Source organism: Panthera tigris, chromosome C1, assembly GCF_018350195.1.
Source record: "Panthera tigris isolate Pti1 chromosome C1, P.tigris_Pti1_mat1.1, whole genome shotgun sequence".
NCBI lineage: Eukaryota > Metazoa > Chordata > Mammalia > Carnivora > Felidae > Panthera > Panthera tigris.
The window spans coordinates 100999161-101023237 of record NC_056667.1 but is presented as its reverse complement, the minus strand read 5'-3'; the positions used below and the strand labels follow the sequence as shown (position 1 = coordinate 101023237).

The window sequence follows — 24077 nt, the reverse complement described above, 5'->3', positions numbered from 1 at the left end:
TAGTCACGAGTATAAAATCGGGGCTTTCTCCCCTTTCGCTCGCCCCCTACCCCAACGCCGATAGAAAGCAGATAAATTTATGAAGGGCGAGCTAAGAGAATAATTACAGGGTGAAGGCCGTTAAATTTTATTTCCAGTCCCAAAGGCAAAACCTGCGATTTTATTGCAAACATCTGGAAGGACCAAGAGGTGGGCACGCTGCTGGTTTAAAATAAAAACAAAAGATTTTATTTCGCGAAAACAAAAAAACATCATTAAAGACCCTTTCGCCCCCACGGACATTTATTTTAAAAAGTGTGAGGGGGTTGTTGAACAGTCAACGACGCACGCCGGTCCCGAAGCTCCTGGCAACCTGAACCAACCCAGAGACTCGAGATGCGGTCTACCGGAGCGGGCCTGCCAGCGGGCAGGCGTTTCTAGAAACCGACCCCCTCACACGCCCTCCCCGAGGGCTCCAGGCCAGTTTTGCCACCCTGTAACTGGGCGCCAATTTGGAAGAAGAAGTGAAAAGTGGGTACGTTGGCCTCATATTCCCCGAAGAGGCGGTCACAGCAACCATAACACCTCAGGTCTGTTCCGCCTCCCACCGATTATCTTGCCTGCTTTGCCTAATTGTAAAGTATTTAGGACTCCTTCACTCTGCCCACAGGGAAACTGAGGCACCGGTCATTCATCAACTTGCCTGAGGTCACAGTTTAGAGCTGAAGGGGACTTTCAGCTAGGCTTCACCTGCCTTGGAGTCCGGAGGGTCACCTCCCACCCCATAGTCGCCTCATAATGTTTTATATCTAGTGCCTAGACAGGCTCAATTCATTGTAATTGCCTCCCCCCAACAGAGTGTCCTGCCCACGTGTTTAAGGGCACACTAACATGTCCTGCTGGCAACCGTTTTTAACATTGTTTTCAATTACTCAAGACTGCAACATCACACAGATCACCTTGTATTGAGGCATTAGCAGGAGTGGGACTTAGGGTGGTATTTAGTGGGGAGAAACCGGAGGAAGACTGCTTCGTGGGGGGGGGGGGCAGTGCAGGAGCTGTGTTTCCAGGACTCCTGTCTTTATACTGCAGAACTCTGGTGTTCCTTTGAAAAATCAAAATATCCGGACATGGTCAATTATAGGTGAGCAGTCATCACGCTGCCTTTTCCTTCTTGGCTTTCCTCCTGTCAAGGCTAGGACCAGGCACCCATTTCCCATCTGTCCCTACCGGTAGTCAGTAAGCTTCTCTTCCCCATTCCCCCTCAATCCCCTCTGACTCCTCCAGTGCTGAATAACCTCTGCCTCTTGGGGACCCTGCAGGGGATGGGGTGGGGGGGCGGGCTCCAGCTTGTTCCTTTGCCATCAGCTTCAGGCCTGAAATCTACCCGTAGACTCCACCCAAGACCCAAGGTTGTTGGCTGGGAAATCTGGGGACTGCCTCAGGAGTTAGCCTCAGACGCTGGGTGCCCCACTTCTATTCCTAAAGGTTGAAGAAGAGAGAAACTGGGTAATGAGATTTTGAAAACACTGATATAATGAGGGGAGGAAAATGCACACTCCCAGATTTTTGCATTCAATCCCCCCAAACCTCTTTTTCTTCTTCTCCCCAATCACATAAATTTATACACTTCATAGACATTAAACCATCCTGCTTAAGATTGTCCCAGGCCTTCTTCCCCATCAGTACGGGGTCGTGAACCAAGGACTGCATGCCCCTGGGCGTGGGGTGGGGGGCATGGAGGAAACCACAAAGCACCTTAGATTGACCCCTACTGTCACAAAAAGGAAATATTCCTGCCCCTCCCTTTTACCTAGAGGAAAATTCCTGTTTTCCTGACAGATCCAAAACAACCTGGCTTCATTACCATCTGATTTATTTTAATGGCCTAACCCACAATTCTAGGATATATGAATATATAATAGAGGTGTGGCCACCTACATGTGGGGGGTCCTCTAAGAACTCTATGCGGAGCGAAGGCTTTGGGGTGAGGTGTAGATGCATGCCATTGAAGCCATTGCTCTCTTCTCCATGCGTGTCTCTACCACGTGTGTGTATGGGCACCTACATTGTGCAGGCTTTCTGGGCCTGCACGTCAGTATGTGAGTAAACCAAAAGTTCTTTTTTTGAGAAACTTTCACAGCCTCGGGGAGAGTGTATGGCCTAGGGTGCAGCTACTTCTCAATCCAAACTAGGTCTGTGAGAGAAGGTCAAGGCAAGAGGCTGCCAGAGGGATGGAGAAGAGGAAAACGCTGGGAAGGAATAGAGTTTGGCCCCGTCGACCCCACTGGGCCTGGTCCCATCAGACCCCAGCCAGGGGCAGTCACACCAGAATCGGGAGCCTTAAGAGAGGTCTGAGCTGCCAGGAGAAGGTAACTGCGTGCTTGGGGCCTGCCCTTGTCTCCAGCTCTGTTGCTGAGGCCCAGTAGTAGTGATTGTGTTGTCACCGGAGGCCAAGCGTGGCTGAACCGCACACATCCCATGGCTTTTCCATTTTTCTTCCTGGATTTGCTGCGCCACTAGCTTCCTCTAGTCTGGCTGGAGCCCAATTTGAGGGGGCTCCAAAAGTGTTCTTTTCTGTTTTCCTCTGAAGAGGCCCAAGGTACATTCATGACACTGCCGATGCCTCCAGCACCGGAGCGCTTCTAAGTGTAATATCAAGGACTAGATTCACCCTTCGGTCAGGAGGGGTAATGTGGCATTTCAGAGGCCCCACAGGCCCTCCCTTCTCGCCCCAAGGTGGAAAGACAGATGGGCGCTTGTTCTTGGGGGGCCGGTGGCACGCAATGGGCCCCCCTGCCCTAGGGCTTGCTGACTGTACTCAGGGCCTGGCTGTCGTCGAGACCTATCTGCTGAGCCTCTCTCTTCCGTCTGTCGCTCGAACCGAGAGCTGGCTCTTTCCTGCCTCTTCGCCCTGGGACAGAAGCGTCTCCACCAGGGCATTGGGACGGGAAGATCGGGCTGTGGCTAGGCCGTCGCCCGCGAAATCCGAGACCTTTTTTTTCTGCTTGGCAGGATCAACTTCTCGGCCCACTGAAACGGCTGTGCGTTGGGATCCGCTTGGGGTCTCCGTCGGCCCTCGACCAGCAGCGTAACCCAGGAGGGCGGGTGTGGGAAATGAGAATGGCCTCAGTGCTGGATTGTAAGTTCCATAGGAATCCCTGACGACCGCACTATCCTGAAAGATTTTTTTTTTTTTTAAAGGGTGGAGGGAGGATCAGCTGGCGGGGAGAGCCTGGTTCCCGAGATGATCAGATTTGAAGGGTATTCTGAAAAAGCTCCTCCGCTGTCAAAGTTACTGGCTGCCCTCGCCCAGCCCCTCTCCGTGGGTTCTCCAGAACAAGCGCCCCGAGCCGGCGAAGCTCAGATCAGCATCCACGCCGAAGCGAAGGCAAGCATTTGCTGCGTGCGGGCCCAGTCGGGGTAAGGCTTCGCAGCGCGCGGTAAGCCGGGCGCCCCACGGCTGGCCTTTTGCTTTGAGCGAGCATACGTCTTCTTCTCCGCCAGGTAGCACTGGAAGGAGGAAGCGATCTCTAGATTTCCAATTACAAGACCCTGGATAGTAACGGGGGCGTCTTTGTTTGTTTCTTTCGTTTTGCCTTAGCCAGAGTTGATTGGAAATCGTACGACAGGAAAATAACCTGTGTGGCGAAATCCGGGCAGAACCAGGAAAGCTAATAGCATCTGGGAGCAGGAGCGAGATTATCAGAAGCGTTTTCTGGTGTTTTTGGACAGGTTGAGAGCCCCCGAAATCCAGATTGGTAATTTAAATGACTCTGAGCTTGCAGCATCTATGAGACCTATCAGATTTGGAAGGAAAAGATACGGATTTGGGACTTGCAGGAGTTTGGACCGGCACAGATCAGACCTCGACTTCCAGCTCTCCTCCCTCCCCCACGAAGAACCCGTGGGGGACCGGGAAGCCAGGGGTTAAAGTGGGCCCTGGAGCATCCCCGGGACTACCGGCGCGGAGCCTTGGCCCGAGCCTCAGTCTCTCCCCTCCTCTCATTGGCCCGCGCTCTCAGGGTTTCTCCTGTTCCCTCCTCGCCATTGGTCGGGGGCTGGCTTTTTTTCCCCTCAGTCTTTCTCTTCCTCCCCCTCCCTCTCCCTCGCCCCTCGGACAGGAGCGCACCGCCTGCCCCCAGCTCCTCGTGAAGGGAGGAATTTAGAAAAAAAGTTTCCCAGAAGTTTGGATCAGAGGGAGGACGGGAAGACCAAGAGAGGAAGAGGGAGAGGGAGGAGAGAGAGGGAGAGGGAGGAGAGAGAGAGAGAGAGAGAGAGAGAGAGAGAGAGAGAGAGAGAGAGAATAAAAAAAAGATGAAGTCCAGTCTGCACAGCCTGTGAGCGCCTGCCCGGGTAGGGTGGGAAGCAGGACTCGGGCGCTCATGCTGCGAGCGGGCGGCGCTCCGGGCGCTCGTTCCTAGCGGCTGGGGCAGCTAGGGGCGCCGGTCCGACCCGCGGCGGCGGAGGGCGGGGGAGGACGCAGGGGGAGGGTGCCGGGGACCCGCAGGGCCGCCGCCTCAGTCTCGGCCGCCGCGCCGCCGCCTCTCCCGGGCCCGGCCCGGCGGGCGCTCGGAGCGTGAGGGCGCGGGCTGCTCCCTCAGTAGCGGGGGCGAGCGGAGGCCGGGGTGCGGGCGGCTAAGATGAGTGAAAGGAGAAGATCTGCAGTCGCCCTGAGCTCGCGAGCACATGCCTTCTCCGTTGAAGCCTTGATCGGCTCAAATAAAAAGCGGAAACTGCGAGACTGGGAGGAGAAGGGGTTGGACCTGTCCATGGAGGCGCTGAGCCCCGCGGGCCCACTCGGAGACGCGGAGGACGCGGCCGCGCACGGCCTGGAGCCTCACCCGGGTGAGTGCGCAGGACCGGACCGAGGGAGGCGGGCGGAGAGCGGACGCCGGGCGGCCGGCGGGCGGGCGGAGCGGTGTGGAGGGAGGCCCTGCTCGCTGACGCCCTGCCTTGCTCCAACGCGGGTTTCCTTTTCTTCGCGCAAACGCCTTGAGCCTTCCCCAAATTCACCGCAAGCAATTTGGGGGAACTGAGCCTTGCATTTTCGTCGCCAACCTCAAGCAAGGAGGCCTCACTCGCATCCCTTTCTCTTCTGGGAGCGGAGCGCAGTGTTCTGGTGTGCACGGCTGAGCGGCCGCAGGCCCTTGGGGTTAAGGAGGGGCGCAGATCGAAGGCGACGGCGGGAGCGGAGAGGGGCTGGGACTGTCTTTTGAGAGCCCCAGAGGACTGGCGCGGAGCTGTCGGGCTCCATACCCAGTCTCGGGAAATGCCCGGTTTGTCCCATTTAGCTTTCGACCTCGGTCCTCGCCCTGCCCCCACCAACTTTCCTGGGACTCAAGTTGTGTTTCCCCTACCCCGGCGACAACGGAGCATAATTATATTTCTACTTCGTTGGCGTTTATGGAAAGAGAATGTATGTTAGACCTCTCACCCTGCGCCCTGGGCCACTCTTCAGGGCCCACACCTCTGTGTATTGCGGGGGGAGCGGTGCGATTAATTTCTGTGCACGTTATATGTACACAACACGTAAAACTCAGAGCGGATGTCGGTGTCTGTATTTTAGCAGAAACCTGGGCGGGTGGTTGAGGGGGGAGACAACTTAAAGTTCTGTATTAAGTGCCAAGATTTCAACTGTGCAAAACAGCCCCGGGGAACAGCTGTTGTCGGAAGAATCTTGCGCGCGCGCGCACACACACACACACACACACACACACACACACTCGCTCGCAGCTTGGGTTTAGCGGTTTCAGAAACTTTCCAGCCAGGACTTATGTAGCCATTCTGGAGGTGCTCCTGCTGACCAGCTAGGGCTGGGGAATAAACCTGGGTCAGCGCGCCGGAAAGCGGAAAGCCAGGGTGGGGGCGGCGGCCCGCAAAGGGATGGGGGTGGCCACGGGTCGAAGAGCTCTGGGACGGAGCTTGGGGCCCAGGGGCTTGGGGGCTGGAAAGCTGGCCGACCCGAGGAGGGACAGCTGTCGCTTACATTTTCTCTTTCGGCAGTGACAGTTCAATTTCCATGCTCCTGAGGCTAATAATAACGCGATTAGCGTGTGACTTGCAGAGACAGGGTTTTATGAATTCTCCGTGTTCTTGTGGCCCGTTACGGTATTTGAGTTTAGTGCTGGGGAATTATTTTTATTAGTCGATGAAAAGAAAATTAAAAGGGAGATTTATTTCGTCCGCTCAAGTCTTTCCCTGTATTTGGATGCGGGTGCTTGCCCACGCGGACCCCTGTGTGGGCAATCCAGAAAAGAACGCGTGGCTAATGTGTGCTTCCCATCTCTGGCCAGACCCTACTTCCTCACCGCATTTATATATTGTCAAAATCTCACTCGGGCCTTCGCACAGTTTAGTGGAAGTTCTTTCAGGCCTCATGACAATTCACGATTCGGGAGGTTAGTTTATTTTACTTTCCCAACGGTGGGAAGGCAGAAGTTACTTAACTGCGTGTGGCAGATGCCTTGTCCGGGGGACTTTTCTTTAAGGAGGGGGGCCAGGACTGCGGAGCTGATCTTGGGTCGCACGTTCAAAAGGACCAACACGTGGGGTCATAATCAGAGGCTCAACTCGCAGTTTTCTCTTATCGCCGTTCTTTTCAGCCATAGTGAGGAGAGAAAAGGTTGGAGCAAGGTGAGACCAGCCCGGAGACATAAACGCGAGGGCCTGTTGTCCAGAATGCGGTTCCCTCGCTCCCACAGTATGGGGGCCAGAGGGTGAGGACTTAATCTAGAACTTTGTGTCACACAGAGCTCAGTTGACCGTTTTCCTTTCCTGTATCATTCTTTTTTAAAAGAAAAAAAAATGTGCTTTTGTATTAGAGAAAACGAAATATGTTTGTGGGGCTACGGTCTGGGAGGAAGGAAGAAGCTGAAAGCGGAGAGCACTCCCGGGCCTTATGCCGGGCCGGCTACCAACCGGGCCTCGCTGCGAGGTGCGCCGAGGGGATCTCCAAGTCGGAGCCCCTTTAGTGGCCAAAGCTTTCTGACGAACCGGACATACGAAGAGAAAAAAGATCTTTCAGAAAAACTGCGCGGTAGCGTGGAGCCTAGGCAGCCCCCGGAGTGGAGGAGGCGGAGCTGCAGGCTCTGGGCCCGGATGGTGGTGGAAGGCAAGGCCAGGGCTTGGGGTCCCCTGTAGGCCTTTCTTTCTTTTTCCTCTAATAGAGCGCCCTAACGAACACAAACAGACTGGGCCACCTTAAAGGTGTGTGTATGGTGGTGGAGGTGGGAGGGGGCACAGGCGACTCCGTTTGTGCCCAGGGCCGTGTCTATGCCGGTCTTAGCCTCCAATTGTTTAAACTCTCTTCCCGGATTAGGACAGAGAGCAGGCTGGACCCGCTGCGTGGCTCAACTGCGCTAGGCCGGTGATAAGTCAGGAACCGGGATAAAAACGACAACAACAAAACCAAAATTGCCACGGAGCTTGGGGAAGGATTAAACAAACAGGCAAACATACACAGGACACCCGCCTAGAGCAACTCTATTTATCATTTTCCCCCTTCCCCTCCCCCCGCCCCCCTGACTGGGACCTCCGTTTCCAGCCTTCTCTGTCCGTGCCTTTAAATCCGAGGATCCTCAGACAACCCAAGGGTCAGATTTTAATGTTTAACTTTTATTCAAAGACGTGGCCTTTTGCTTTTTCACAGCCCGTTTTTCTTTTCGCGTCCGGACAGAGCTGGCTTTAGTTGGCGCCGAGCGCCCCGCAGCCTGGGGCGCCAACCTGCAGCAGCGGGGGACCAGCCCGGCCTGCGCGCCGTGGGCGCTCACACATCAGAGGACACACAGTATGTATTTCAAACGTTTCCACCGAGTCTGCTGGTCCTGAAAGACCCTGAGGCCCTAAGGGCCTTGGAGAAGGGCCTGTGAGATGCCCTCATTATTGCCAGAACTCCGCGTCTTTGGAGAAGCCGCCAGGACGCAGCCGCCGCGGGCTCGGGAGGGTCTCCCAGGAGCCTGACTCTCCGGCCTGCTTGCCTCCGCCTCTCACCGAGCAGCAACAGGGAAAACTTTTGAGCCAGGATCGCCCGGAACAGCTGCTCCGGCTGCGGCCTTAGAAGTATATTTCAGGCACGCGGCGGCGCCATCTGCGCTCGGACCCCAGCCCCGGCTCCACCCGGCTTCCCCAGCTCGAGTATGGGCCTTTTCCCGCCCAAATCCACAGCCGAGTGCTGCCGAGGTCCGGTCTCCCGCGGAGCGAAATAATTCAAACCTTCTGCGAAAGGATTTCCCCCTTCAGGGCCTGCGGCCCTATGCCTTGCAGCCGTGGCGCTCCAGAGGCCTAAGAAGGTGGCGGCGTACGCGGGTGGGCACACAGAGCAGGCACACTCAAGAACGTGCGTGCAGAGCCGCACTCCGCGCGCACGTGCACATGCATCAGGCTCGCGGGGTCCCTGCACCCATCTACGCAATCCCTAGAGGAATGAGACGGGAACAGCCCGGGCGGTGCCCCAGGGCCCTTTCTTCTTCCGAATTACCGAGATCAGCTGTTCACGCGAATTAAGCTGCCAGTTTATGGCTTGTTTGCTCAGAGTAAAACTCCCAGGATTTTAATCCTGACATCACCCCTCCACCCACCCCCAATCCCCAATAGGGAAACACAGGGTCAAAACGGAGGAAGTGACTCTTCACTGACGTTTAAGTAATGGAGAAAACGCGATGCGTTTGAAGCCAGTGGGGAGAGTATGCTTGTGCTGGGCAAGAACCAGACAGGGCGCACGCCGGGGCTTGGACCGCAGGGCAAGGGTGTGGGGTGCGCCGGGCCGGACGCCAAAGCGTATGCCTGAGGTAGAGTCCGGGGCGAGGAACACTGGTTCCTCAGCGGTGCGTTCGCCCCATCGCCGGTGCAGGCCTCAAAGATGCCAGGCCTGGGCCCGGAGGATGAGCCAAGCGTGGTGCCTGCTGGACATGCGCAACGCTCTCTCCTGCCAAGTCAAAACGGCCTTCCGCGGTGGCCGCGCCTTTGGTGAGTGACCTTGCGTGAACGGGAGTGAGGGGGTAGGCGAGATCTGAATTCGTCCCAGGCTGGTGAGGACGGGTGTGTTCGAGGAGGGCCGCCGACGCCCTTTGGTCGAGGTGGTCGGACGCTGGCTGGGTCGCGGGGCTGGGAGAGCGCGCTGCACGGGCTCGCGGGAGGTGGGCAGGGTTCTGGAGCGTTCTGTGTAAAACACCAGCCCTGGTGCAGTGGCACAACAGAAGCCCCCCACCCCCAGGAAGAAGGAAACAGTTCTAACCCCCGGCATTCCGTGGATGGAACAAACTGCTGGAGGGCATTGGGGAGGACGAGGAATGGGGGAAACACCCTAATGCCCAGCGTTTGGAATGTGATGGAAGGGGGGCAGACGGAGTGTGCTGTGCTTTGCACCCCCCGCCAGGTCGACCGGTGTCCCCCGAGCGCTTCACCGGTCCTTGTGATGAGGGTAACAGGCAAGTGCGGGGGAACGGTCTCTCGCGGACGGGCGGTGCGGGACCCCTCGCCCGGCCCCGCCGCCCACCTCTGCCGCTCGGAGACTGGTACGCCGCAAGTGTAACGCCGGGAGCAGGCTTTTCTGGACGTGACAGATCAGCTCACAGCCTAGGGGCGCAGCGCTTCTGAATTCGTGTCTTCCTTCCACGCCCCACCCAACGCTGTTTCTTATCGAACATTTTTCTTTGGGTTCAGAGCTGGACACTTTTAGGTTTCCTGATTTTATAGGTTAAACTCCCGGAAAGGAAAGTTCGCGGGGTGACGTTCATGCAGGGGGAAGGGGGAATTAAATTTCTAATAATGGAATTCGTATTGCAATTATATTGACACATAGCCGCTACGGTTTTTCTGGCCCCCCACTATCACTTCAAATGGTCTCACGACCATCTTTTAAATATTAAAGAAAAATTAGTTTAAAATCTAATTAATACGCCCGGCACGTGAGGAGTGATTGAAGAATGGTGTGAAATGCCTAACCCAGGGGCCCAAATTAAAGTGATCGGTTTGTGTTCCCCCATTTATTTGTATAATTTCCTTTGTGTGTGCAGACATGAGTTTAATGGGAACAAGTCCCTCATCGTTAATCCTTCATGTTGGACCACAAGGAGAGAGAGACAAATATGTTTTGGTTCAGAAGACCTGAGACGTTTTGTTCATCCAAGCCTCTCCAAGGGCAACGCTAGTATTAAAGAGTGAAATATTCCAGGTCTGTCACAATCGTTCTCTCTATTGCCAAAAAAATGTAATATTAATAAGACGAGAGAACTTTTTTGAGATCCCGATTATGGACTCTGTTAGAAGTTTATTTCCCACACCCAGGAGTAAAATCATTGCTTCTTAAATCTGTAAGTTCCTTCTCTAGGTGACTGTAGAGTTAAAAACAAAAACAAGACTGAACTGAGCAGATTCCACAGGGATAAAGAGCAGAGAGCAGATTGGCATTCCACTTTCCTTTCTGGAAATGCAGAAATCCATCTAATGATTGTTCTGGGGGTGGGTAGCTGGTTATTGCTTTTTTTCTCCCCAAAGACAAAGACAAACTAGTTCAGCAGGAGAGAATATTTAAGTGGTTTTCTAGTTTTGACCTTATGGGATATTTTTCCACAGGGGGGAAAAAAAAAAACAACTAGGGAACTGGTGGAATGTGAAATCTTCCCCCCTTCTTTCTCTCATCCATGTGGTTTATTTTTGCCTTGCCTTTTCTGGTTTCTAGTGAGCTTTGAATTTTATACGTGTATGACTGAGATACTCAGGGGTCTGCGCTGGGAACGGCAATTAGCAAATTTATAAATTAGGGTCTGTTTACACGTCTTTGGGCAAGGATAATCATTACTTAATTTAAGTGAGGCCCTTGCTCTAAGTGTCAGGATGGAAAATGAGACTCAGTAGGGAGGACAGGAGGTGAAATGGGAAGAGGTGGGGAATTAAGCAACTGGTGACGACAAATCAACATTTATGCAGTGCCATTAATGGCTTCACTTTGAGGCAGGACATTTTGCTGACTACAAACTGATGATGAGCTTTTGATACCAGAAATGAAAATAGACCTTGCAATTGATACTCTATTCTATACTCTTTTTACCAGCCAATGTTTAGCTATGCCCTTCATACAGAAGTGTATAAAATTTATTAAAGAGTATATAAACAACTGTATGTGATTATACACAAGTTTATGTGTGAACTTGACAGCTCGGAACGGCACATAGATAACATCTCAGGAAATATTAGAAAAACATTAGAGAAAATAAACTGCTCTTGTTTTTTTGTGGAGCCAGTTAAAAAATTGGGAATACCTAAAATTTGGGGAGGCCAGAAATTTTGTCATCTGTACGTATCACTCACTTGCCAGTTCAAGAGAATCCCAGACTGGAAGCTCCTGGGCACTGGCATTTTCACTTAACTGCCAGATTAAGTGAACATTTTGACCAAAGTCTAAGAGAAAACAGCAGAAAATGAGGCTGTACAGATGCAATTTTTAAAAGATCGGTAAGAGTGGAAGTTTTTTTCTAACTAACTTTGGCATTTAATTTTGTGAAGAATGCTACCTTCATTTCAGACGGGCAGAATGCTGACTTCTATTGAATAATTTCATGTTCTTCCATGCAGAGAGCTAACGGAATCACCAAGGGAAATCTGGTTAATAGAAATAACGAGAGAAACTTGATTTGGGGGAAATCACTTAAGAACATAGGAGATACGTGCAAAAATCTTCTCCCTATGTGTCTGTCCCCTTGTATTTTCTTCAGAATAGTTGCCGAGGCTAAATGAGCCGGTTCCAAATTGCCACACAGCCCCCAAGTCTGAACTGCACCCGTAATATCCTATATAGCCTTCTTTTAAAAACCGGAATACTGCAGATGAGAGCAGAGTTCCCTTGAAAGGTATCATTAGGGGTCATTACCGAGCCGGTGCCTTGGTGTTGCACCGCGTGGTTCTCAACAGGGTGACACGAAATTCTTGCTTCCAACACCCACCCGCTGCCTTCTCGGCTGTCCCACAGCCCCGAAGATATGGTCGAAGCCCCGGTAAACCCCCGTAGTCCCCCCGCACCCCTCCCCCCACATCCTGTTCCCCTCCCCCCACTTCCTATACGTATGCTGAAACGCCCATATTTTCCCTCTCTCTTTCTCGAAAAAAAAAAAAAATTCAGATGAAGTTGCAGCGAGGACTGACTGGGGATGGCCAGCTCTTCCCGCGAAACCATCCCGGGGAAGATGGGGCGGCTCGGGGGGCCTTCCCGACTCAGAGAGCGGGGCCGCGGCGGCGCCCTGGGGCGGGAGCGGCGGCCGGGTCAAGAGCGTCCGGGCCGGGCCTCGGTGCGCGCGCCCCGGCTCGGGCCCCGGTGCTCGGGGCTCCGTCCCCGCGGGCGGGTGCGCGCCGCCGCTGGCAGTCCCGAGGGGTGTCCCTACCCTTCTTAGCTCCCGCTACATCCTGGAGAAATGCGGGACTCTGGGGCAATCGGGAAGGCCCCCTTCTCCTCGCAAAAAGTCAAGGGGGAGAAAACCCTAAACAAAAACCCCAAACGGAACCCAAGAATCTTCCACCTCGCGCCCCGAGGGGAGTTTGAGCCTTGGCTTTCATCAGGCTCAGCAAATTTCCAAGGAATCAAACTGACTTCAAACATCAGCAATTAGAAACCAAGAATCCTTCGGCCCGAAGAACTTTTAATCCCTAACCATTTCCAAATGGGTAATAATAGGGTCAGTAAATATCATAGCTAGTCTGTTAAAAAGGAAAGGCATTCTGTCGGTTCGAGGAGCGCAGGGACCCCGGGTGCCTCAGAGGGTCATGAGGGTAGAGATGTCCCTGCTCTCTGGAGAGCGGGCATTGCCCAGCCGAGACAAAATGACAGCAAACAATTGTCCTTTACGCTATTCTTGGAGATTAAAAACAGGTAATTATTTTTCTAAAAACAAAACAAAACAAGAAACAACAAAAAACAGCAATAACGACAAACCCCCGCCCATCTCTCCAAAGTGGATTGAGAAATGCCTATTAGTCACTGGGGGACTATGTTCGCAGGAATAGCTTCCCTGCTACAGCTCGGTGTGAGCTGAGAGGGAAGTCTTCCCTTGAGGCGCCAAAGTGTCAATCACACCAGGCCCCAAGGCCCAGAATTGTAACCTAGGGGCTAGGGGACTTGGGTGGTTCGGGGATTGTGTACTTACTCCTGAAAAGTACAGAATTGGTTTTTACCATAGGGAGGGGCAAGCATTTGTGCCAATAAGTGATTGTGAGCATAGCAATACTTTCTCTGGATTTGACAAACTTCCTCCATTTAGAAGCCTTACACACACACACACACACACACACACACACACATTTATTTATTTATTTGTTTGTTTATTTATTTGCAGGAAAGCTGAGGGAGGGTTTATATACCTATGCACTATTTAGAATTAAAAGGATTTATGAGAAAATTAATCATATGAGCAAGTTTGCAGAAAAATACTGACTTGCAGAACTTTTCAGAAACCTTAATTGCTTATGTGGCTATCCATGAGTCTTCACTATACTACAAAGCTTTCAACACAGGCTCTCATAATCTAGATTATATCCATGCATTATGGTAGGAAGAGGGCTCGACTAGCTTACATTAGACCTAGAGTCTAGTGCTAGCTTTATCATTATTTTTCTGGAACCAGGAATATTTGTTCTAAAGGCAGACATACAGATGTGGCAAAAAGCGTTTCAAAGTTGTTTGATAGCCACTGATGAGGACTCAGTTCCTGGTTTGTGAAATGAGGCTCAAAGGCCCCTAAGGCCCCTTTAGCTAGAAGATTCTGTGATCCTGTTAACTTTTTAAAAAAAAATACTAACATTTTCTCCTAATGTACGTTGGCTATCACTGGACTCATCCCTTTGTTGGAACAAGGGGAGTATTACTGCAATTGTAGAAAGTAATAGTAATAGCAACACAAGGACCCCCGTCCCAACCAGAAAAGGATTTTTACAGCTAGAATTGAGAGCTTCCATAAGGCTCTTGAAAAGTTTTTAGATTAATATCACATGTTCAGAAGTTCTGGATCTAGTCCTTTCTGTTTGATGTAACCTATTGTTGCTTGTGTGACTGCCCAGGACCCTCCTGCTGGGAGAGTTCTATGGCATTAGTGTATTTAAAGGAAATATAAGTTATTTATGCTTTGGACATTTTTTTTGTGCCATTCCCAGAAATAGCTGGAAAAACTCTGGATTTGAAAAAGGCAGACTGAGAAGAGCAACTTCACTAGTAAATTGAGTTAGTGGGACCTCCACTCCCCCCAAGGAAATCAGTTGCCCCTCATTACTCTCTGAGCCTGATGGAAAGCACTAGTAACTATTTTCCATGTCTAGCCTGCTAAGCCGAGGTCTTGATCTGGCAGAGATGTGAGAATGCTAAAAGGATGACTTAGTAACGGGCAAAACGCTTGTCAACAAGATGGATCAGAAGACAGCTTAGCGTTGGAGACCTCTATTCATAGCTGCTGAACTTGAGGGCAGGGTCAGACAAAAAACTGGGCTCAGCACACACCTAGGAGGGTTTCTTGTATTTCTCTCTGTGGGGCTGTCTCTCCCCCTAGACTTATATGGCTGGGCTAGTGACAGCTCCCCACTTAAAAAAATTTTTTTTAATGTTTATTTATTTTTGAGACACAGAGCGTGAGCAGGGGAGAGGCAGAGAGAGGGAGACACAGAATCTGAAACAGCCTCCAGGCTCTGAGCTGCCAGCACAGAGCCAGACGTGGGGCTCGAACCCACAAACTATGAGATCATGACCTGAGCCAAAGTCGGACGCCCAACCGATGGAACCACCCAGGTGCCCCAACAGCTCCCCACTTTTATTTGCTGTCTCCATTCTCTGCAGCCCCAGCCCTTAGGTAGATTGGAGTCATCAAGGAGCTTATGGATTTACTGGTCATCCTGTCTCACTGCCATCCTGTAATATACTGCTGAAGGGCAGGAACCTTGTTTTCATTGCTTTTGTATGTCTAGAGCCTAGCACAAGTGGCTGGCACAGAGCAACACTTAATATATATATAATGGTAATGAATAGCATTATTTGTTGAACACTATGTACCATCTGGCTTCCTATGTTATTTGTTATATATTATATATAAAGTAATAAAATATAATGTATACCTATATATAATACATATAATAATTCACACAGTATAGCTGTATGTTATTATATGATACATGTATTCTAAATCACAGTATGTAACAGTCATATATTCCAAATAAATACAACTATATATATGGAATGTGTGTGTGTGTGTGTGTGTGTGTGTGTGTGTGTGTGTGGTATTCCATACAGATTTTGAGCTCTCGTTTCTGACCCCTGATGCCAACACTTGCTAGTTGTATGACCTTGGACAAGTTTCTTAATCTCTCCCAACCCCAGTTTCTGCACCTATGAAGTTGTAATGATAAACATATTCATCAAAAGGTGGTTGTGAGGATTAAATTAGTGCACATAGAGGAACAAAGGGTTTAGCAGTGTCTATATTCCTATCAAGTGAATTGATAGTAATTACCTCAGTGACCAGTTTGGATAATAAATTGTTGCAAATTGTGAATCTAGCAGGCACCACCTCTCTCCCCCAGTCTTTGGCTTTAAATGGGATGTTTGGGACTTGGAGGGGATCAGCACTTGGTGCATAGCCTATGGTTAGAAACAGTGGAGAATCTGAGTACGAATGGCTGGCTAATGAAGTCAAATAGAACTTTGAGGGCTGTTGCTGTTTAGGGTTCCGCTGGGGCAGAAAGCCAGCATCCGAGTGAATATTTGAGGGAGGGAGAAAGGGCCTCAAGGGTGAGGACCAGCTGTCTGGCATGCGGTAGGAAGAGAGGGTAGGTGGAAGGGGGGGCCAGGGAACCTCAGCTTTACCAGCTCCCTAGGAATTGGGCTCTGGCAGAGGACAGAGGGGCCTTTCTGGATGTGGGGAAGTGAAAAAACACAAGCATGTTTCTCTGGTTAGTTTCTGATATTTCTACCTGGAGCCCAGAAATCCCCAAATGGTCAGGTTTTATCAGATGGGAAATAAGGAAGATTCATTTTCATAACGCTTTTGTTTGTAAAGCCTGTGTTCCTCAAGGTTTTTTTGGGTTAAATGAGCTAGTTGTATCAATTAATTGAGACTGCAGTAAAGGATTTGTAGGTGTTGCTTGGTTGAGTTACAAACCAAAAGAGTAAAGGGACTAAACTTAAGGAAAATCTGTAATAACTAAGCTGACTGTCAGGAAGAGGGGACTGAGGAGTCTTTTTTTAGAAAAACAGCAGAAGCCCCAGCCGTTGTGTTAGAACTTACATCTGGCGGCACGGTTTCGCAGTTTTCTTCCTTCCAGAAAACAGAAGCCTGGGTTTGATCGTTTACTTTTTTTTTTTTTTAAACTAGTTACACCCCAGACTTTGTTTATATTGATTCCTGGTAGCAGAGGGGGAAAGTGTATTCCCAGGGGAAGAGGAACAGAGGGAAGATCCCTCCCAAGGCCTCCTTCAAGGAGCCCAGTCCCCTCGGGCACTGCCTGGCCATACATAGGAGGAAGGAGTTGCTCTGTCCCGGCTGGAATTCAGGTCTCAGTCTTCCAAACGGATCTGCACACCACATTTCATCTCCAAGACAGCTGTTGCTGTACTTCCCCAATCTTACAAACATCCTCTTATCTCAGAGTGCCCCCAGTGCTAACCAAGAAGCACTTTTATGGATCAAGGGTACACTTTGTACCAGGCACTGTGCTTATGGTTTTATTCGCATTTTCTCATTGCATTCACCCAATGGTCCTCAGAGGGCGGTACGTGTTTCCCCATTTTATAGATGCAGAAATTGAGGCCCAATGAGATTAAAGAACTTGCAGTGCTCTTAGCCACCAGACAACATTGACTTCTCCTGTAGATGACTCTTCAGTGCTCTGGGGAGAGGGAAATTTATGCTTGCTGCCTGTGCTCTCCACCCCCCCAAACAGAAATTATTAAATCATAAATGAGAAAGAGCTCATTTACAGTTTCTGGGTCTCTGTCTAAAGCTGCCTTCTCCATACAGGCTGGAGGAAGCCTCTGTGTCACAGTGATACGGGGCGGAGTTTCTGAACCATGGTCTTTGGAATATGGCATGTGCTGCTACCCCAACCTGACTTGCTTTTCTTTGACTCTCATACCCAGAAATCTCAGGGTCTGAAATGTGGCTACATATTGAACTTGATCTAGACCCTCCTCAACCTAAATCCCCTCATGCAGTGCAATTCAGGGGAAACTTTAACTGCCCTGTTTTACCCGTATCCTTCTCCATTCACAATGGGTTGGATGGAATCTTATTGGTAATTGATTCAAAATGGAACAGCTTAGACACATATCAGTTGCAGTGACGAGCAATTTGTGCATTTCTAAGTACTGTTGATTTTTTCAAACTCAGCAATCACAGCTGAAATCCCTTCGCCATGGATTGAATTTACAAAGGAAGAGATTCTGATTTCCACAGTGGCTTCTTTTTAATGCCCAAGGATTTGGTAACTGCCTTGAGGACCCACAGCAAGTACGCCTGCTCTCAGAGCCACAGCTTTAACTTTAACCTCTGAGTGACTGCTCTGATTCATTTATTTTGTAACAGCTCTATTTAGAGCAGCCTCGTTTGGTATGGGATCGGTTATTTGTAGAGATCTCTCAGCCCTGTACACACTTCAACCCCGTGCTCCTTCACTCTTCTAGCATGCTCTACGTGGACGCACCCCCAGCAGTGAGCTTAACAATGGGCCTCAGGATTTCTGGTCCACCTGTTCCCTGTCTTTCCATCACTTTCCCTCCCACTCCAAGTAACCTTCCTCTCTTGGAAGTCTGATGTCTCTAACAGGGATTTGGAGAAAAAACTACTCCCCCTCATTTCAGGTGCAGACTGTAGCATTCATGTAGTTCTTGGCTGTGTGACTGTAAGGTCTATCATATTCCTGTTTGTTGTGCCCAGTGACAGAAAAGTGGCTCTTAGACAGTAAAATGAGAGGGATGTAAAGTCTGTCTCTGTTTTAAAGCTTTGCTTTTTCCTACTGCCTGCCCCACTCTGTGCAGGCAGAAATTGATGGGTTTCAATATGCTCTCGCATCAACAGAAGCATATGAATCTCCGGGCCCATTTCCTTTACCAAGGAACCCATGTGGAGCCAGACTCTTGAAATACAGAGTGTGGCAGAAGGTGAGGTGAGGGCTGCAGTCTTGGATGGTTTGCTGGGCCTCACTCAAGAGGTCTGTCCAATTAGAAAGGTAGATTCTGCAAGGCAGGAAACCAGCCAGCCTTGGCCACCTCCTTTTTCCTCCAGCATTCAGAGCACTGGTTGCATGGCCAGCACTCATCCTGGGAATGTTAGATTCCATCTGGTGCAACTGTGCATTACCCAGATTAGACTGTGACATCACAGAGATTTAAGGCATCTTTGTGATATTCTGACTGGGTGGTAGGTACGGCAGGAGACGCTTCCTGCAGGCACAGGATGATGTGAGTGCTGTAGGAATGAGCAAATACTGAACAAATCCCTGGCGAGTGTGTGCGTGCATGTGTGTGTGCATGCATGTGTGTGTGTGTGCGCGTGCATGTGTGTGTGTGCGCGCGTGCATGTGTGTGTGTGTGTGTGTGTGTGTGTGTGTGTGTGTGTCGGGGAGGGCTGACAGGGGTGCTGAGGGGGTGTTATGGAGAGCTGGGAGTAACGGTTCCCCCAGCCTGCGTGGGTGAATTGGTTCCGGATGTTAACATTTTTTCCTTGGGGCTTGACTACATTCTTCTTTTTCTTTGCCTGTCTGTTTTCCTGCCCAAACTGTTGGGCCTCCACAGCTGTGTGGCTCATTGCTGGTGAGTGTTGGGAATGACAGATCTGGCTTTATTGCAAGGGCAATTTGGGGGCATGCATATAGGTAAACTTTTGAGAGGTTTTCATCCAGCATCTTTCATAAATTTTGAGGGTTTGCTTTTTTGGCCATCATCTTGTCGGCTGAGTACCAACCTGTAGTGCATTGGGAAATGAGTATGAAATGCTTTGGAAAGCAGAGGGTCCTTCATATCCTAGAAGCAGAAGAAACTCCATCCAAATAGATGGAAGTCAAGGAATCAGCAGAACATAGTGAAGAGCATGCGGTGTGGGTCAGGGCACATAGTTCTGGTTTTGGGCAAGTGCCTTAACTCTGCCTCAGTTGAATACATGTAAGCAGAGGGTAATATCGCCTGCTGCAGGGCTGGTGTGAGAATTCAGTGGGATAGCAAATGCAAAGCACTTGGCACAGTGCCAGGCTCATGGAACATGCTCAGTATTAGCCCCTGCCTCCCTTGCTCATAATTAGACTTCTCGTCAATTGCAAAAGCTCAGAAGCTCTTCGGGGTTCTTATGAGGAGCGTTTTGGTGAGTGTCAGACACAGGACCACCCCAAGCTACCCTTCTTAGCTTGTCTCCACTGCTGCCCCATTCATAGCACCTCCCTTCCCATAAGCTGTTGTTTTTAAATGGATGCATATTTGACACATACATCGTGTAAGTTTAAAGTGTATAGTGTGTTGGTTCAATATGTTTATATATTTACAATATGATTGCCACCTTTTGTGGTGAGAAAATTTCAGATCTAGTCTCTTAGCAACAGTATGTAATATGTAATATGTAGCAACAGTATGAAATACAGTGCTGTCAACTCTAATCACAGTGCTTTGCCTTCGATCTCTAGAGTGTGTTTATCTTCTCACTGCGAGTTTTGCACTCTTTGACTAACATTACCCTGATTCCCCCACCCGTAGCCCCTGGTAACCACCGTTCTAGTCAGCTTTTTAAGATTCCATGTAGAAGTGAGATCATACAGGATTTGTCTTCCTCTGACTTACTTCACTCAGCATAATGCCCTCAAAGTCCATTCATACTGTGGCAAATGTCTGCCCTCTCTCTCTCTCTCTCTCGCTCTCTCTCTCTCTCTCTCTATCATGTCTCTATCTGTCGTCTTTATCCATTGATGGACACTTAGGTTGTTTCCATATCTTAGCTATTGTGAAGAATGCTTCAGTGGACATGTGAGTGCTGACATCTTTTTTGAGCTCCTGTTTTCATTTCCTTTGCTCACAGGCTTCTTATCATCCTTCATGCACTTGCTCCTCCTGCTTCTGTTTGGAACACTTTTTTCCTTCTCTTCTCCTAAAATTCCTCCTGAAGAAAGTTTATCCTGCTTTCGAGACTCATCGTAAGCACCTAGTAGGACAGAAACATTTTAAGATATACAAGGGCGATTTGATACCAATGTGAATTGGCATGATGTACAGATTCAAACATGTGATGAGCTCCATAGGAAACTACATGTGTCCGTGTGGAGCTCACATACATTTTGGGCATTATGGTAATGGAAGAAAGTTCTTGAATGCCACCAGCTTTACCTTCACTTGGAGTCTGTTTTAGAGCTCCTCTTTCAGGGGACTCATTGTGGTTTCCTCTCAAAATGGTGCTATGCACTTCTGTCATTTTATAGTCACAAAGGAGTCTCAGTTAGGTGATCTTCAGCTGAGCAGCCAAGGTGGTAAAAATACAGGGGACCCCCATTGGCTCCATTGGCTGCCATCATCAGCGAGCTCCCCTGGAGAGGAAGTCTTCACCGAGGATCTGATTAGACCATTTCTGAGCAAGGCTTCTGTCCTACTTTTGACTTCGTATTACCAACAGGCCAGTAATTTGACTTTAGTCTTTCTTTCCTTGGCAGGATATATGCCTGCTACCTTCTTATTGTCCTATTAGATTGGCCTGTACGTTTAGACTCTTGAGTAACCAATGACCACAGTCAAGGAGACCGTGCCTGAATGTCTCTTTGTTCTGTGGTTATCTTTGCTCATATGTACACACACACACACACACACACACACACACACACACACACACACTGACGCACTGCTTGTGATTGCTCTTCTCTGCATTTTAAAACTGGGCACCGAAGAAGGGATAAAGTAGAAGTCTCTAAAAATTAATGCTTGGTGCCTTTCTTATGACATTGAACACATTTTGCCTTGACTGATAACGTTTTGGAGGACCTATTTGTTTGATAAGTGCACTACAGTGGAAACCCCAGGGGAAGCACTGTGGCTTACTCATCTCTGAATTCCTGTTAGCTCTCCATGAACGCTTGTAAAAGGGAACTGGTACTTGTCAAACTTTAGTGATGGGTTTTGTAACCACTGTAGCCACTTTGCAGATGATTTGGCTTCAAGATGGTCCTGGACACCCAGCATGACGTGTCTGCCAGTTGCCCGTAGGTGTGATCCTGGACGTGTCAACTGATGTCTCTATACTCTGGAGTCTATCTCTAAGGGACGTTAGTAAGGAGACTGTGTCTAACTGTACTATTAACAAGGCATTTTTGTAGCTAATTGCTGAATGCTTTCTGCACGGAGCCTATTTTGGAAGCTCTCTCCTGATGAAGCATTAGCATTCAGAAGCACGGTTAGTCTGTGGGAGTAACTTTGCCCCATCTCACCTGATTTGTCTCAGGCCTTATGTCCATGGCAGCCTCTGTTTTCTGCCCAGCATGGGAGAAAAAGAAATAGAATAAAAGGCAGTCTGAAAATCCCCTGTGCTACACAGAAGTGCAAAAATATATCCAAATGAAAGACAGATTGCATGAGTTTGCCCGAGAAAGCAGCATAGAGTTAGACCGAGCTAGAGCAGAATGATAGTCTTCTGGCGGTTGTTTTCCATGAGCAGTAGGGATATGTGAGTGAACCGACAGGACGTCCCAGCTCAGGGCTTGGCCCCATGATGTGGGAGAAGGCAGAATGTCAGGAGGAGAAAGGAGACCATCCTCTGAAACATAAGGTAAGTTTTGAGCAGGGTGGGGGCCCGAGGAATGTAAGGTAGGTCTGTGAAAATGTATTTCACATTTCAGAACCAGCACGTTCATAAAGAAGAGTCAGGAACTGAGACGTACAAAGTGCCAAGTACTTTTTGGTGCCTGTCAAATTACATATAAAATCCTTAGTACTGTCCTGGGTCTGACTCAGATCATCAAGGGGAAAAACAGCCTCACTTTGCTATCTCCCCTCATCCTACATGCCTTCACCATTACATGCCTTACAGCTGGGAGTAGCTGGAACTTGCTTTAGAGGAAAAGGCTTCCAAGCTTGTCTTTGTTTGGGCTCTCAGCCACCATGCCCATAGTGGCGGCTGATCGTTGGGACCAACCCACTGTCGTTACGGATTTTTCAGGGATTTTTCAGGGCTTGTGGCTTCTGAGCCATTGTTACATTGTGAACGCAGCCAAGTGGAGACGAGCTTACATGGCGGTCAATAGACCTGGAGCTCCAAGTTATGGGAAAGAAAGCTTTTCTGCACTTTATATGTAAACAAGTAGGATGATTCTGAGTCTCTTTCTCTGGTTGAATATCCTTGATCCTGAATCCTGAGGATGCTTCTTCAAGATGAGTCTAGTGGCCTCTGAATGTTCACTGCCAGGGGATTTTAGCAATTGTCCAGTGTCCCAGTGTCTTTTGGGAGTCCACCATTCCAACATAGGTGCTTATTCTAGATCCTCTTAGAAAGAGAATGTGCTTCAGAAACTCAGACTTGGGAATGGGGCACATGGCAACTAACCACCGTCTAGTTACAGGTCACGAAGGGCCCTATTTGCACACCTCTGAAGGACAACAGGGCTCTTCCAATGCTGTAGTGCAGCTTACGGAGTATATATTGTCCACAAGAGGTTTAAAAGTTCATTGTTTGTTCATTGACATCCTAATTCTTAATAGTATGACAGGCTTCCCTTAAGGTCTCTCATGGTCTTGAAGGTCAGGAGCAAATAACCACAGATAGTAACCCCAGGAGGCCACTGCCCTCTGGCCCTTGTACTAATCACACAGATGGAGCTCCTTCTTTTCTGTTTCACAAAGATGTGATATGAAGGACCGTGAGCTATCGATGAGGGGAGGGGCCTTTCCTTTGAGCTGCACTAGGTACAGGGAGTAAGTATATTCGTCCAGGGTGCTAAGGAACTTGGCATAGATACTCTGGGGAAAGACATGCTCTGACCATTGTGTCAGTTTCCTTTCATGGCTTGCAAACCTCTTTAACCCAGTTCTTGTTAATAGTCCCTGGTAGGTGGTGCAGTGATTATGATGCCTGGGCTGTTCTGTCTCAGGAAAACCCCCAGATTGACTTTCTAATGTCACCCATGTTTATACTTAAAAAAAACCCCACAAAACCTTGAGGCACCTGGTACTCAAGATTGAGTTTGAGGTCTTGTATCTTTACCTGGAAGGTGCTCTGGACAGAGAAGCTCCCCAAGTGTGGTTCAGGGGCTGGGTTCATTGCAAACTGGAATTCAGCAGCCACGTCACATGCTTCTCTTTAGATGGGAGTGGTGGCACCAGCATCCTCTTTCAGAAGCCCAAGCCAGAGCCACCAGCCCCTCAAACTATGCGTGTTAAGAGCTTCTGGGTCCTTCCTTCCTCATGAGGCGGCATCAACAAAGCAGCCTGATTACCTACAGGTGCGAGATATTATCAGCACCAACTCTTCTGCTGTCTGAGTAAACCCTGTAAATAAACTTACACTTAACTTTAACCAGTGGGACTTAACAGTTAGGGGCTGCTGTGTCTTACCCTTTGAAGTATGTGAATTTTCACCACATGGGCACATAGAAGTTTGGGATGATAAACCTACTTTTCAACATACAAAGTTGTTTGCTGTTTTTAAGTATTCTAGAGTGAAATAATATGTGGGACGATAAAAGGACTCATTGATAAAATGAGTACAGATTTCTATCACTTCGGTAATGCCAGATCTTCACATATCAAATATGCCAAAAAGTAAGTCCTATCTTCCTGGAACAGACTCTGTGTTTTCTTGCTGGGGCTTGAAAATGGACCCATTCTGTACATTTGGTGACTTGGATTTCACCTCCTGCATTTACCAGACTCACTGATTCTGTGTATTACTGCTTGAAAATGAAAGTGTCTTGTTTCAGGGAATTTCAAAATACTTTACAAGGGTCAAGGGCAAAAACGTGGCTCAGGTTACGGTTAGGGAGAGGGCGCTCATCCTATTTTTGGGGTAGAATATCGCCTGGAAAGTCCTCTTCCAAGGGAAAAATGCCGGACACCTCCTAGTAGCAGGCTCCTGGCTGTCCAGGCAGATCACGTGCCCTCTCCGCATGCATAT

The 24077-nt window shown here is 49.4% G+C and overlaps 1 protein-coding gene across 1 annotated transcript in view; it reads left to right on the top strand.

The window, feature by feature from the left end:
- Positions 1-4622: 4622 nt before the first annotated feature.
- The window catches only part of TBX15 (T-box transcription factor 15), a 102069-nt gene continuing 82614 nt past the window's right edge, over positions 4623-24077 (top strand). Inside the window, exon 1 of the mRNA XM_042993884.1 lies at positions 4623-4827. Coding sequence (XP_042849818.1) covers positions 4623-4827 — 205 coding nt within the window. The remainder of the gene's footprint in view (positions 4828-24077) is intronic.